The sequence below is a fragment of the Euprymna scolopes genome, chromosome 39, assembly GCF_053919585.1.
Source record: "Euprymna scolopes isolate OS-2025 chromosome 39, ASM5391958v1, whole genome shotgun sequence".
In the NCBI taxonomy this organism is placed as follows: Eukaryota; Metazoa; Mollusca; class Cephalopoda; order Sepiida; family Sepiolidae; genus Euprymna; species Euprymna scolopes.
In genome coordinates, this window is record NC_136520.1 from 2,993,956 (window position 1) to 3,007,893 (window position 13,938).

Consider the following 13,938-nt stretch of genomic DNA (forward strand, 5'->3'; position numbering starts at 1 on the left):
GGATACGATCAGGGCACTTTTGGGACGAAAGGAGTCGTCAATTTCGAAAGAGGTAAAGTGAGACCACTAGTTTACGGCAAAAGGGTGGCTGGATAAAGCAGCTAACGTGGATCAGGGGAGGAATACCCTACACCCAAAAAGTAAATGCCAAGAAGATCAGAGAGGGACTGATCTAATAATAAGAAATAAAATAATAATAATTGTGAAGTCAGTTGGAAAGGGCTGACTAAAGGAGTTTTTTTTAGCATGATCTTTCTTAGCCGTGTGGTTGTGTAGATATAGAAAAAATATACTAGAATTTAAAAATGCGTACATTTTTTGAAAATAAAGATAGAAGGAATGTTAGAGAATGGATCGAGAGAGACAGAGAGGGAGGTGGTAAATTGTGTTGTGGACACGTTGACTGGAAGTCAGGATCAGCTGATCGGATTGCGTGCGAGTCGCGTGATCAGGTTGGCTGAATCGAGGAGATTTGGTTTGGACTTAGAAGGCGACGGACGGCTTCACAGACGTCTCCTCCCCTTCACTGGGGGGGGGGGGATGCTGACGTATGTAGAAATGAGACCAAGAGAAACCACACAAGCCAGAGATTCACTTTCCATCCTTCTGCGAGACATCTGGAAAGTGAAATAAACTATAAAACCAATTCATCGTTTTAGAGTGATTGAATCTACCAGTCTCCCTCCAAGACACACGATGAATCCAGATGGACCAACATCCAACACGCAAGAAGGTATGTCCGAAAATACATGTACCACACACAACGGCATATGAACATATCATGTAATAGACTGACCACTAGACGATCACACACGACGGTCCCCCTTATGCCGTCCTTATTAGAGATAACACAACACATACATTTAAACAGACAGGTGAGATTTATATTTGAAATTATTGGAATTCCTTTAAGATGAATAATTTGTATTTTTCATTTATCTTTTATAGGTGTTGTTTAATGACGTTATGACCTGATGAAGGGTAGAGGAATAGTTGGCCGAAACATCGTGAACCAACAACTACAAAGATGAGAATAATAATCTGCAATTAAATATATAAATTACTCATCTCAAAATTCCAATAATTAAAAAAAAATATAAAATAAAACATTTTATACTTTTGCAACATTAAAAAAAAAACAAAAAAAAAACACAAAATTGTTTCCATTTTTTATTTTTTTAAAGATTTTTTTTCATTTTTTTTTTCCACCCCATTTAATTTATTCATCTTTATTTTTTAACCCCTCCACACCCCCCCCCCCAAAAAAAAAATTCTGTACATGAAGTGCCTGCTTTAGCAGTAAAACTTATTGGTCATTCATGTGTGACTTATGTTTCGATATGTCACACATCTGTATTGATGTACATAAATATCTTTTTTTTTTTTATCCCACTTTAGGATACAAGAAGGCACATGTTTGAAATATTTAAACAAAAATTCTTGCTTCTTATCAAGAATGTCTCCTATTATCAAAAAAAAATAAATTAATCAAAATGAAGGAAAATCTGTATGGTCATGACAAAACAAAAATATCACATTCCAAAAATTATGTAAATTGACCTAGAAGTAATATTTTTAACAAAGAAAATCAATTTTTATTTTTTAGCTTACTTATAATATCCTTTTTTTTCTCGTGCGATGCCATTTTAAAAATAGTCTCAAGAAACTAAGGGAAATAACTCAACAATAATTCAAGCTAGATTTATGCTGTAATGCTCATAAATTGCTTCAAAATGATTTTCTTAACCCTTTATGACCTGGTTGAACTAATTCGTTCAGTCGGAAATAAATATAACGGCATAAATAAAATGGAATTGATTCAAACACGCCTTAGATGTCACATACCTCCAGATTGCAACTGTCCATAGCTTACATTCAGTATGACACCATCTACAATTTATATATATATATTTTTTTAATCCTCTACATCATAATTCAGGTCATAAAAAGTTAATTTAAAATAAAACTACTAGATCAATTTATGTGATTTTTGGAATATGATATTTTCATTTTGTTACCGGTATAAACATCAAATTAAAAAAAAAATTTTTTTTTTTATATATATATAGGGGAAAGTCCGAACAAGTACCCATTTTAAAAAGTTTTTTTTTAACAATTAATAAACGAACAAATAATTTAGAATGACAGCATTTGCTTCCAGAGTTAATGACAGTGCAAAAAGTTTGTTTCTTTGAGTGGTTTGAAATTATAAATATCCTCAAAATAATATCAGTCTCATGAATTTTCGTACGAAACCTTTTGAAAATCGTACCAGCTTGTACTCAAAAGTAAACAATTTACGATTTGAGATTCCATTTGTAATTTCATGTTTGTTTTTTTCTCCAATACAATTTTTTCAAGTATAGAAAAAACATAGAAAAAAAAATTGTTTTCATTTGATCGCACCCCGCCTAACCCTAACCCCGCCAATCTGGCTCATATGTCCAAGTAATGCTCGAACGCCCATTTCTGCGTGTCTTGCGTCGAGCATTTCTTTGTGGTCACTTGTTGGCCGTTCTTTGTACTTTCAAGACAAGCCCCTGTCAGAGCGTGCACCAATGTTCCATTCGACTGAAAAAGTAAACAAACAATTCTTTTAATAAATACAAAATTATACGAGTGGCAGTTTTCTTGTTTTTTTTTTTATTTTACTTCAGTAAGTTTTAAGATATCAAGGGGCTCCCTCCTGGAGCTAACAATTGATTCTGTTATGATTTAAATTTATATCCGAGGACTCTTTTAAGAATAGATGCTGTTCCCTTTATGGCTGCTATTTGTATCTTGTTACAACTTGGTCTTCCAGGGTTTGTTTCTAAGTATCTATGAAGATTCTTTTTTATTAAGCCAATTGCTCCTATCACAATCTGGTATAATGTTTATTTCTTTCAGAGACCATGTTGTTTTTAGATCATTTTTTAGGTCCTGATATTTTATTACCTTTTCCTGTTCAGCTCTATTAAGACCAAAGTCCTTTGGGACTGTGATATCGATAATGGACGCAGTTCTTTCAGGCTTGTTCCATATTACAATATCTGGTTTGATAGCTTTGTCTTATGTATCTGCCTGCCTGTATGTCTTTGTCATAGAACACGATCACTTTTCCGTTAGAAGTTATCGGTGGTGGTTCATGTTCCCAGATGTTCGTTGCTCTGTCAAGTTGCATCTCTCCACAGATCTTCCAATGGAGGTACTTACATACTTTGTTGTGACGGGCAGTGTAAAGGCCATCTGCCAATAAGATTGGACATGCAGACATTAGGTGGCTTGGCCTCTCAATTGCTGAGTAGCAAAACCGGGATTGGCCATTTGCTTGTGTTTCCAACTAAATTGCAAAAACTACAAAAAAAAAAAAAAAAAAAAAAAAAAAAAGCAACAGCATTTGCAAATTTATTATTTTTAATTAGGGAAACATTTGATGAATGAATAATTTCACGAAATGGACCAGTCAACTGACCACCTTGTTCTTATAGTTTAACCCCATTAGATTATTTTCTTTGGAATATGTGAAGTCTCATATCTATGTTGATAAACCAGATACAAGAGACCACTTGGAAAACATTTGATGTATTACTGCTGAAATGCAGCCTAATTTAATGTGTAGAGTTTTCAAAGAAAGTGGGCTCTCTCTATCGTGCTAGAAAGTTACTTACTTACTTGGGCTGGTGCATCTGCTACTAGTCTCTTGCTCCTGGTCACGGTTCAAAAGAGTCGCCAACCTAATAGGTTCCGAACTGTCATCTAAACTTCAGCCCCTGTCCCACCAACGAAATGTTGCATCCCTCTGCCTGTTTTACAAGTATTTTAATGGTGGATGCTCTGACAAACTACAAGCCCTTGTGCCCCCTCGACGAAAATATCCTCAACAAACCCGACAAGCAGCAAAGTCCCACCTCTACACAGTTGAGATCCCTAGATGTAAGAAAACCTTTTATTCTAATAGCTTCTTCCCCAGAACTGCAGGACTTTGGAATTCTCTTCCGGTTTCCTGCTTCCCAAACTGTACTGACATGCAGAAGTTCAAGTGTAATGTGAACAGACATCTTGCTGCTCAACTCCCTACATAGTACCTCTGCAACTTAGGTCTCTGATAGTAGCCCCCTACATCAAAGTGGCAACATGCCTTGTTTGGGGTGAAAATGTAATAAAAACAAATAATAAAAAAAAAAGTTGTTTGTTTGTTTGTTTGTGTGTCCAAATAAATTGCAAAAACTACAAAAAAAAGCAACAGCATTTGCAAATGTATTATTTTTAATTAGGGAAACATTTGATGAATGAATAATTTCACGAAATGGACCAGCTAACCGACCACCTCGTTCTTATAATTTAACCCCATTAGATTATTTTCTTTGGAATATGTAAAGTCTCATGTCTATGTTATCAACATAGATACAAGAGACCACTTGGAAAACATTTGATGTATTACTGCTGAAATGCAACCTAATTTAATGTGTTGAGTTTGTGAAAACTGGATCATTAGATTATGTCATATAGGTGCAAGCTTGAAATTATATTTAAATAATAAAGGCGATGGAAGAAACCACATTTGTATAAAAAAGTTTTTTTTTCTGTCATTTACTTTAATTTGAATAAAAACCTTCCGTCTCTTGAGACATTGGCATTCTGCACAGTTTGGTTTACTGCTGTAGCTAAATAGCCCAATTTTAAATTTGGGAGTTGCTGCAGTTATAGTCAACGGTAGTAATGGTGAGGGTGGCAGGGGTGGACTGTATCCTTTCTCACCTGTAGGTTCTCTTTTCTTTTCTGCTAATTTGATGCCATCCTTGACTTTTGCTCGCCAAGCTGTGCAATTGGATGACCGACTCAAGATCTTGTGGCTGAATGCCACAAATCGTCTCTGTTGCAGGTGTCCTTGTAGTGCAGAGTTGGTCATCCGATTGGCCGTGTTCCAGAGACCAGCTCACAATACAAGACAACTTCCATCCTGCACACATGACCGAGCCAACACCAGTGTCTCTGAATTAGAATGGCAAACATGTTTGGTACGCCAGGTTGGGACAAGACGACTGTTTGTGACTTGATGCTGCCAGGAGATGCCTGAGACTGCACATGTGGAAAGCATTCAGTCTTTGTTCTTGGTGCGAGTACAAAGTCCAGGACTGACTACCATAAAGAAGAGTACTCAGTACTCCTCCTTTGCCTATCCTTATGTTGAGTTCTGCATCCAGAGACAATTAGATGGTGATGGTGGAGCTGAGGTATGTGAACTTGTCTACCACTTCCAGGGTGTGGTCGTCAATAGTGATTTTAAGGCTGGTCTTGATATCTTGGCTCATGGTGTTGGTTTTCTTCAGACTGCTGGTGAGGGAGAACTCTGTGCATGCGTTTGCAAAGCGGGAGATGAGTCGTTGAAGACTTTCCTCAGAAGGAGTAACGAGAGCTGCATCATCTGTGCATCAGGAGTATCCCTCTAATGAGAACTTGATGCACTGTCGTCTTCGCTCTGAGATGGGTGAGGTTGAATAAGTTACCGTCGCTCCTAGTGTGGAGAAAGATTTCGTCGTCCGACTCATGGAATGCATAGTACAAGAACAAGTATATGCCAAAGAATGTAGGTGCCAAGACGCATCCTAGCTTCAAACTGCTCTTGATTGGGAAAGGGTCCAAGGAAGATCCATTGTACTGATATGGAATGATATTATAGCCTTAAAGAGTTTGGGGGGGGACATCCAATCCTAAGAAGGAGGGTGAAGAGACCTGATCTACTGACCAAATCAAATGCCTTGGTCAGGTCGATGAAGGCAAGATATAAGGGATTTCTCTATCCACGGCACTTTTCTTGTCTGTGAATGGTCTAAGGATGTGATTGCAGGAGTAAAAATATTCTTTTTTTGTTGAGAACAACATGTAAATCATTGATCTTTTGGCCTGAAACCCACATTCTGACTCTGGGTAAACCTTGTTCTTGTAGAGTGTGACGATCCTTGCATCCTACATATCCTGGGGTATCGTAATCTCTTCCCAACACTGTAACAGGAGCTTGTAGAGGTGACCCAGGAGTGAGTTCTCCCTTCCTGTTTTCAAAATCTCTGGTGGAATTCCATCACTGCCTGGAGCCTTTCCACAGGCAAGGGAGTCAATAGCCTTCGCATACATACATACACACTTCAGAATAAAGTTATCCAACAAATCAACTGGTATGGAAACCTGTGATTATTGGTCTTACAAAATACTAGCATTTCAGCCCGGCATTGCCCGGGTGTTTGGAAGTGTATGTTGAGCAAAAAAAAAAAAAACAAAGTGGTAGTAGGCAGGCTCGAACCTGTACCCTGAAGGAGGAAAAAAACGTGACGTCTTTGCTGTTATGACCAATGTCGGGAGTGACGTAGGTTTTAATTAAGGCTAGACAATCGAAAAGAGGGGATGACTTTCGAAAATATCAGCAAAAAAAAGTGACCCCCTCCCTGTAGAAAAGTTAAAGGTGAAGAAATTAATGTTTTTAGCCAATTTTTCGTCTGAAGGGTCGAGCTTCAAACGATACTGATCTCGTGAAAATCCGTCGCCTCTGTCAAAAGTTTTAGGCAGACATGCAAACATACATACATTTATATATTGATAGCTCAAATTTTCGACCCGAACCGATTAAAAAGCTTGCCCTATCTCTGAATACCCTTTATGTAAAATTTCAAATGTTTAGACCAGAAATTGTCTGAGTAATTTGGTAGAGACCGCAAAGGTCAAATTTTTTTTAACTTTGACCCCTATTATGACCCCTTAACATTTATTGTTTTGAGCTAAAATCAAGTTAAGTTAGATCCATGTCCAAGGAATCTATATCTAAAATTTCACTTGTTTATACCCAAAATTGGCGGAGGAGTCGTTGAACTTTGACTCCTTAATGACCAAATTTCTGTCCGAAAACAAATTACAAAGATTTTCCCAAATCTCAGTACCCTGTATATCAAATTTTAAGTCTGTAAACTTAAAATTGACAGAGTTATTACATAGGGAAATTTACACAAACAGACACGTTCACTTTTATAGATATATATATTATTGGCAGTAATATTCTATAAGGACAATCCCATCTAAATAAAAATTGCTCAATATACAAGATAGAACAAATAAATCAAATTTTAATAATTCAATGAATTTAAAATTTATGATGTGAAATGGTCAAATTTCAAATCAAAAAATTTTTTATTATTCTATGTAAGACAAGGAATACATTTGAAATATTATATCTCCTTATCCTATAACATTTCGATATGGTAGACATCGAAATCCTATAGGATAAGGAGATATAATATTTCAAATGTATTCCTTGTCTTACATAGAATAATAAAAAATTTTTTGATTTGAAATTTGACCATTTCACATCATAAATTTTAACTTTATTGAATTACTAAAATTTAAGATTATATATATATATATATATAAAATAAATTCCACAGCCAAACAACGTCGCAGCCCACAAGAGCCATGACAATCAAAGAACCGGAAGTCCAAGACTCGAGTTTCGCCCTCATTTGGGCTCATCAGTTAGACACATCCGAACTCAGGATTCGAAACTCGAGCCTCTTGCATGCGAGGCAAGCACTCTACCAACTGAGCCAACGCCCTGCACACAAGAATTTCTATTAACCAACACAGATCAAGCAAACCGCGACGAAATCCGACTGTGAAATGAACCTACTTCGTCTCAACAAGGGACGCGGTCATCCAACCAGCTAATAACCCCAAGTCAATGGCTCACAAGTAGGAGTTTTAACTCGAAAGAACGATGCCATCCAGCAATACTAACCAAGCGAGCAACTTATGATAGGATTTTCAGAATGTGAGAGATTGTATATATAATAAATTCCACAGCCAAACAACAATATATATATCAGTGTTGGGACGATTAATCAAGAATTGGAAAAATCTGAACTTTTTGATGAATCAGTATTGAAATCGGAAAAAATTGTGCTTGTTTTCCAATACCAAAAACGATTCTTTTGTCCTTTTTTTCAATTTTATTTTGTTCCAACGTTTATCATCATATGTAAAAAGTATGCACAATTTCTTATTTGCTAATACAAGCAGCGAAACTCACCTCTCCAGCCTTTATTTTATCGGTTAATATTGAATTATGTATTCAATTTACTTTCGTATTTCTTTTTTTAATTATTAGATAGTCGTTGAGTATATAGGTTGAGAAGTGTATATACTTTTATACTATTTCCACTGTTTGTACTAATAATAAAATAAATATTCATTAGTTTTAAACAACCAATTGAAATCTGTAGATTATCCGCACAAAATATCATGTTTATCAGGAAAATAACAAATCTATAGTTATGGATTACAATAGAAAAATGCGAGCATGAAAAGTAATATGGTTAAGCTTGAACATGGAAAAGTAAAGGACTAGTTGTTAAAACTGGAAAAGAAAAAGACAAGATATTCTAGTAAAAAATAGAATAGATTTATAACTTAAAATATTGTAGCATTAAGAATTGATATGTTATAAATTGAATTAAAAAAAGAAAAAAAAAAAGACCCTCCCTGTAGAAAAGGAATTAATGTTTTTAGCCAATTTTTCGATATTTGTCCTCCGAAGAGTTGAGCTTCAAAATGATACTAATCTCATGAAAATCCGTCACTTCTGTCAAAAGTTATAGGCAGACATACAAACATACATACATTTAAACAGACAAGTGAGATTTATATTATAGACTAGCGAGGGGTACCCAGCATTGCCCGAGTGTTTGAAAGTGTGTGTGGTTTTGGCTAAATAAAAAGAAAAATCGTTAGTTGTTAAAAAAAACAAAAAAAACACAGCCTTGACGCGCAGTTGGAAAATAGTAAAGTGTTAAAAATAACAAAAAAAAAAAAAACAGGTGCCCGTTTTTGACAAGTTATTGACATGAACTTTGAGTGCGGGACAGTGTTTAATTTATACGAAAAAGCTTAATGCACATGTGGCGATGATACGCAATAGCTATTCAGCAGTTAACATTTTCTGCGGGACAGTTTTTAATGAGGTCAATAAACCGGTTTGTTTGTTTTTAACTAACTTTGGAAAAAAACAGCTCCCTGTTTATTAGGGGGAATGTCTTGTCTCGAAATGAAAGCAACCGTCTGATATAACGAAGCCGACATTGACCAAACGTTACATAGCTTTCTAGAGACCACTGGCCGTGGGCCAGTATTCCGAATAGAGTTTCGCTTTTTTTTTATACCGAAAAACGAATGCAACATGTGCAGATCCGAAAATGTTGAATAATTAACGTTTCAAAATCGGGCAAATTAAATAGAGAGGCGACCACCGTTGTTAAGTCATAGATATTATCATTTAGACGTGATATAAAAAGTTTTAAAAATGAGCGATGGCCTCAAGAATCTGCCGGAAAAAAGCATTTTGAAGACATACACAAAAAGCTAACACACATACACACATACATTTTCACTTTTATATATATAGACTAGCATGGGTGCCCAGCATTGCCCAGGTGTTTGTCGGTGTGTGTGCGTGTGCGTGTGCGTGTAGGAAAAAAAAGTTTTGGTAGGTAAGTAAGCTTGAACCCAAATCCTTGAAACAAAAGCAGGAAAAAAGCGTGATGACTTACCTCCATGCTATGGGGGCAGCAGCAATGATAATGTTTGAAATTAAACGATTAAAAAGTGAATTGACATGTGCGTAAGTTTAATGAGGTCAAACATCACGTCATCGTGGAATGAAATCCCTCACTTAAATTTGACTGCAAGCCAGTTTTTTTATTTATTTTATCTTGTTTGTTTTTGTTTTGTTTCCCCAAGATGATGGGAGGAAAACCAGTCCAAATGAATAGCAATTATCTGATATGACGGTTTTCACCACATTGATCAAAGCTGATTTGCTTTCTGGACGTCCCCGGCGCGAAAGCCAAGGAAGAAACATCATTTCAATTTAGCTTCACTTTATTTATACTAAAAAGCCGAACAAACACGCGACACAGCGAAATAGCGCAAATTTTATAAAAGTCAATCAAAATAAATCTAGCCGTGATGCGCGTTCGCAAATCATACATATTATTATCTAGGGGGTATATAAACAGTTCTAAGACATAGCCCCCCCCCCCGAGAATCATGACAAAAAAATCTTTCTTGGATATACAAAAATACATGCCCGTTTTGCTTTTTATATTATAGACTAGCAGGGGGGTACCCGGCGTTACCCGAGTGTTTGGAGGTGTGTGTGCGTGTTGGGGGGGGGGGGTTAGATCAAAACAACCCTGTTTAAAAAAACGTTGGCCGGGTAAAAGAAAGAAAAAAGTTTTAGTAGGAAGGTAGGCTTGAACCCTGAAGCCGTGACACGAAGGTGGAAACGAAAGGGAAAAAAAACCTGAGACCTAACCATCTCGACCACGAGGGGAGAGAAAGTGATTAATGTTATAAGTTAACCTTTATAAAGTGAAATATACAGGTGCAAGAAAGTTAAGTCGTGTGATGTTTGACCTAGTTTTGCGCTGCAAGCCAGTTTCTGTTTCTCCCGCCCCATCATTCATTTTTTTTATACTGAAAAGCGTAACGAAGACGAAATAGCGCATAAAAGTCGGGCAAATTCGCGACCCCCGTTCTTAAGTCGTAGATATTATGATTTAGATAGAATATAAAAAGTTTTAAGGAGTGAGCTGACCGACAAGCCCGGCGAAAAAAAAGCCTTTGGCAGACATACATAAAAATGCACACACACATTTTTGCTTTTCTATAGCTGACCCGAGCAACGTCGGTATCCTTGCTAGTTATATATAATTTAGGACTATTGAAAACTACAACTAAGTTTTTTTGTTTTTTAACCGTAACTGCTTAAAACTTTTTTCTCGCTCACATGCCCCTATCTCGAATTCGTAGCAGTGGGTCGACATCAGTGAATGAATACATAAGCTTACTTTGAAATATTTCCACTTTTGATTCGAGTTGTTGCTGTTACACGTGTGAACAATTGGTTTATCGCCGATGCGGTTGATCTGCGCACAACCCTCTTCGCGCCGTAATTCATCGTTCAGACTTAGGGAAAATATCTGCAATAGGAAAAAAAAACAAAGACGGATCATTATAAATATTATACTCAATAGGGATGGGGAGGGATGTAAAAAAGTGCAATACTGCATGTTTTATAGAGGTACATAGGTGCAATACATGTCGATCATAAAATAGTTATTTAAGAGTGAAGCCAACCCAAGAAATTGGTTAACATCTTTATAAAAAAAAAAAAAAAAAAAAAATGGATGTAGTATGAAGTAAGAATCTTGATAGATCTACGATTATTTCTCTACAATTATTCATTTTTTTTTTTTATTTCAACATTTAAAAAAACATTAAATATTGTTGCATTTATTTTCATTCTTGGTTCTTTCTTTTTTTATTTTTTCATAGGAGTCACTACTTATCAAGGCCCAGAGGCCACTCGAGGATAAGGGTTATTGAGTGTACAGTAGTCAATGGGATAATATTGTAGTAATTGTTAGTGATGGAAATTTTGTAACTTGGATTACTTAATAGGGCGGCTCATCAAGAATTTGTTTATGTTGGACTTGAAGACAACCAAGTTGTAGTCAGCTGGGAAGCAGGAAAACGGAAGAGAGTTCCACAGGCGTGCAGTTCTAAGAAAGAAGCATTGTTCATGGAATCTACGTTTAGGTTTAGGCATAGATAAAGAGTGGGGAAAATTATTGACAGTAGTTTCAGCTAGACGGGTGTTTTTCGTGAAAGTTTGGCGAGCAGAAACAGGCTTGGAACTGTTTCTACTCTTGTTCTTTCTCACTTGGGCCACTTGTCGGGTGAAAGTACAGTAACTACCTTCAACACGCGTCACAGTTTTACTCCCCCCCCCTCTCATATTTAACACGATGTAACTGTAGTTTAACATCATCCTAACTTTTGTACCATTTAAAAAAAGAATTTCTGAATAAACGAATAATATTCTTTAAAAAAAATTTTTTTACAGCATATGAAAATACTGAAAAGGCGAAACTAAAATTGTGTTTACATTATCAACGCCTTAAAACAACGTTCCTATGTAGTGATCATTTTGAAGCCGTAAATATACCAGTGTTTAAACAAGGCCGATAGCCATTAGTTGCGTGCTCTTGTGTAATGAATGAATGTGTGAATGTAGGATTGACATGAAATTCTTAAAGATAAACTAAAATGACCGAAAAATGGGCTGAAATGACTTAAATAAATAAAAAGTAAATGACTTAGAATGACTTTAATGAACTTAAGGATGAATTGAATGACCTTTAGAATGACTTGAATGTGCAAAAATATCTGGAATCCTTCAAAAACAACTTGAATGATCTGGAGAATGACTTGAATGGCTTTGAGACTGACTGGTTGTAAAGTGGGTGATCATTTTACATTAAATTAATACAGAAAAGTGATCCCCCACTTTATATCACAATATGTACAGCATGTAGTAAGAACAGATACTACACTTTGAGATATTAAATCCTTTATTCATGTTAAAAATACAGTGAAAATCAACAATGAACAAAAAACTTGGGCACATGGCCAACTCAAAAGGGGGGATTGTGGGGGTCGTTGGTCATCCTTGTCACTCCAGAACTAAACAAAATCAAAAGTTTCTCCCAGCTAGTATCTTCTTTCACCATAATACCGCATTCACCCTTTCATACTGGGGAACGTCCTACTTAACTCCCAATTTTTAAAACATTTTTTATTGACGTGTAAAAACAAAAAGATGACAATGAAAATGGTACAATAATTCATTTATGTCAAGGGCGGGGGGGGGGAGGGTAAAAAAAAAAAAAGAAAACTTGACCAAAAGGCCAAGAAAAGCTTAAAAAGCTAAGAAAACCATCTATTAATAACAGACCTTTGATCTTAACCAAAAAGGCCAAGCACGAAAGTGTTACGGACAGACCGATAGACCGACGGAGTGACTTATAGAGTCGCTTGCACGCAACTAAAAATCTAGCAAAAATGAACTAATGGTCAGATTTTCATGAAATTTTCGATACTTATTCATTTTTAATTTAATTTACATATGAAAAGTAAGTTTCGTTAAATATAGGAGAAATTTTTTTTTTTATAATTCATGTTATGAAAACTAAAAATAAATTTAGGTTCATAAAAATTGTAACATTTTATAAAACTGAAGTGTTTAAATAATTTTTAAAAATATAGTCATCCACATAAAGTACTGTTTTGCTGTTTCACAGCTCATCAGTGCGGCTAGACAAGCAACTAACCTCAAGCCAGGATCAAAATCCGATTGCCCAAATGACAGAGCTTATAACTGCTGCGCTATATGGCTGCTGCTATGCAGGCAGTGAATTAACAATGTTTTGCCATTGTCCAAATACCTAAGCTCAATTTGTTTACGCAAAGAGCATCGCTTCATACGCTAATGGTAATTTGTATATCATTTCCCAAATGCTCAACCCAAGATAGGGAGCATTATAGTCATCCACATACACACAGCTCATCAGTGCAGCTAGACAAGCAATATATAAAACTATTACAAAATTTGCTTACCTTGAAATTGTAAATAAAAAAAAATGGACATAAAAATCAATGTTTTTAAGAAAAATCAACGTTTTTTTCTCAATAATATATTATAATCAGGTAAATTTCAACAAAAAACACCCAGAATTCTAAAAAAAATAATTACTTTTTAAAAGATAAGAAAATTCCAATATTCCACGATGCGAAGTTTTAAAAATACATTTTACATTTTTTAAGAAAGGTTTTCCATTTTTTTTAAAAAAATATATTCAGATATTAAAAATGACAATTGGCAATTATAAAATAGCAATTTTAACTACAGCTTGAAATTATTTGACTTGTTAAAAGATGTTTAGTTCTAGGTGGGAGGGCGGTCAATTGGATTTTAGCGCCTATTTTCCAAAAATAATTATGATTTTTTTGAATGAGAATTTTGAATGTTCACTGTTCCTGTGCTTGAGCAAGTGAAAGAGAAATCCTTCTAGA

At 35.6% G+C, this 13,938-nt stretch overlaps 1 protein-coding gene across 5 annotated transcripts in view; it reads right to left on the minus strand.

Annotated features, from left to right (window-relative positions):
* Positions 1-2,329: 2,329 nt before the first annotated feature.
* The window catches only part of LOC145263611 (putative N-acetylgalactosaminyltransferase 9), a 272,142-nt gene continuing 260,533 nt past the window's right edge, over positions 2,330-13,938 (minus strand). For all 5 annotated transcript variants that reach the window (XM_080120454.1, XM_080120453.1, XM_080120451.1 and 2 more), the window contains 2 exons: positions 10,872-11,003; positions 2,330-2,571 (listed from right to left, as the gene is read on the minus strand). In XM_080120454.1, the coding sequence (XP_079976580.1) occupies positions 2,437-2,571; positions 10,872-11,003 (267 nt within the window). In that variant the 3' untranslated portion in view covers positions 2,330-2,436. The remainder of the gene's footprint in view (positions 2,572-10,871; positions 11,004-13,938) is intronic.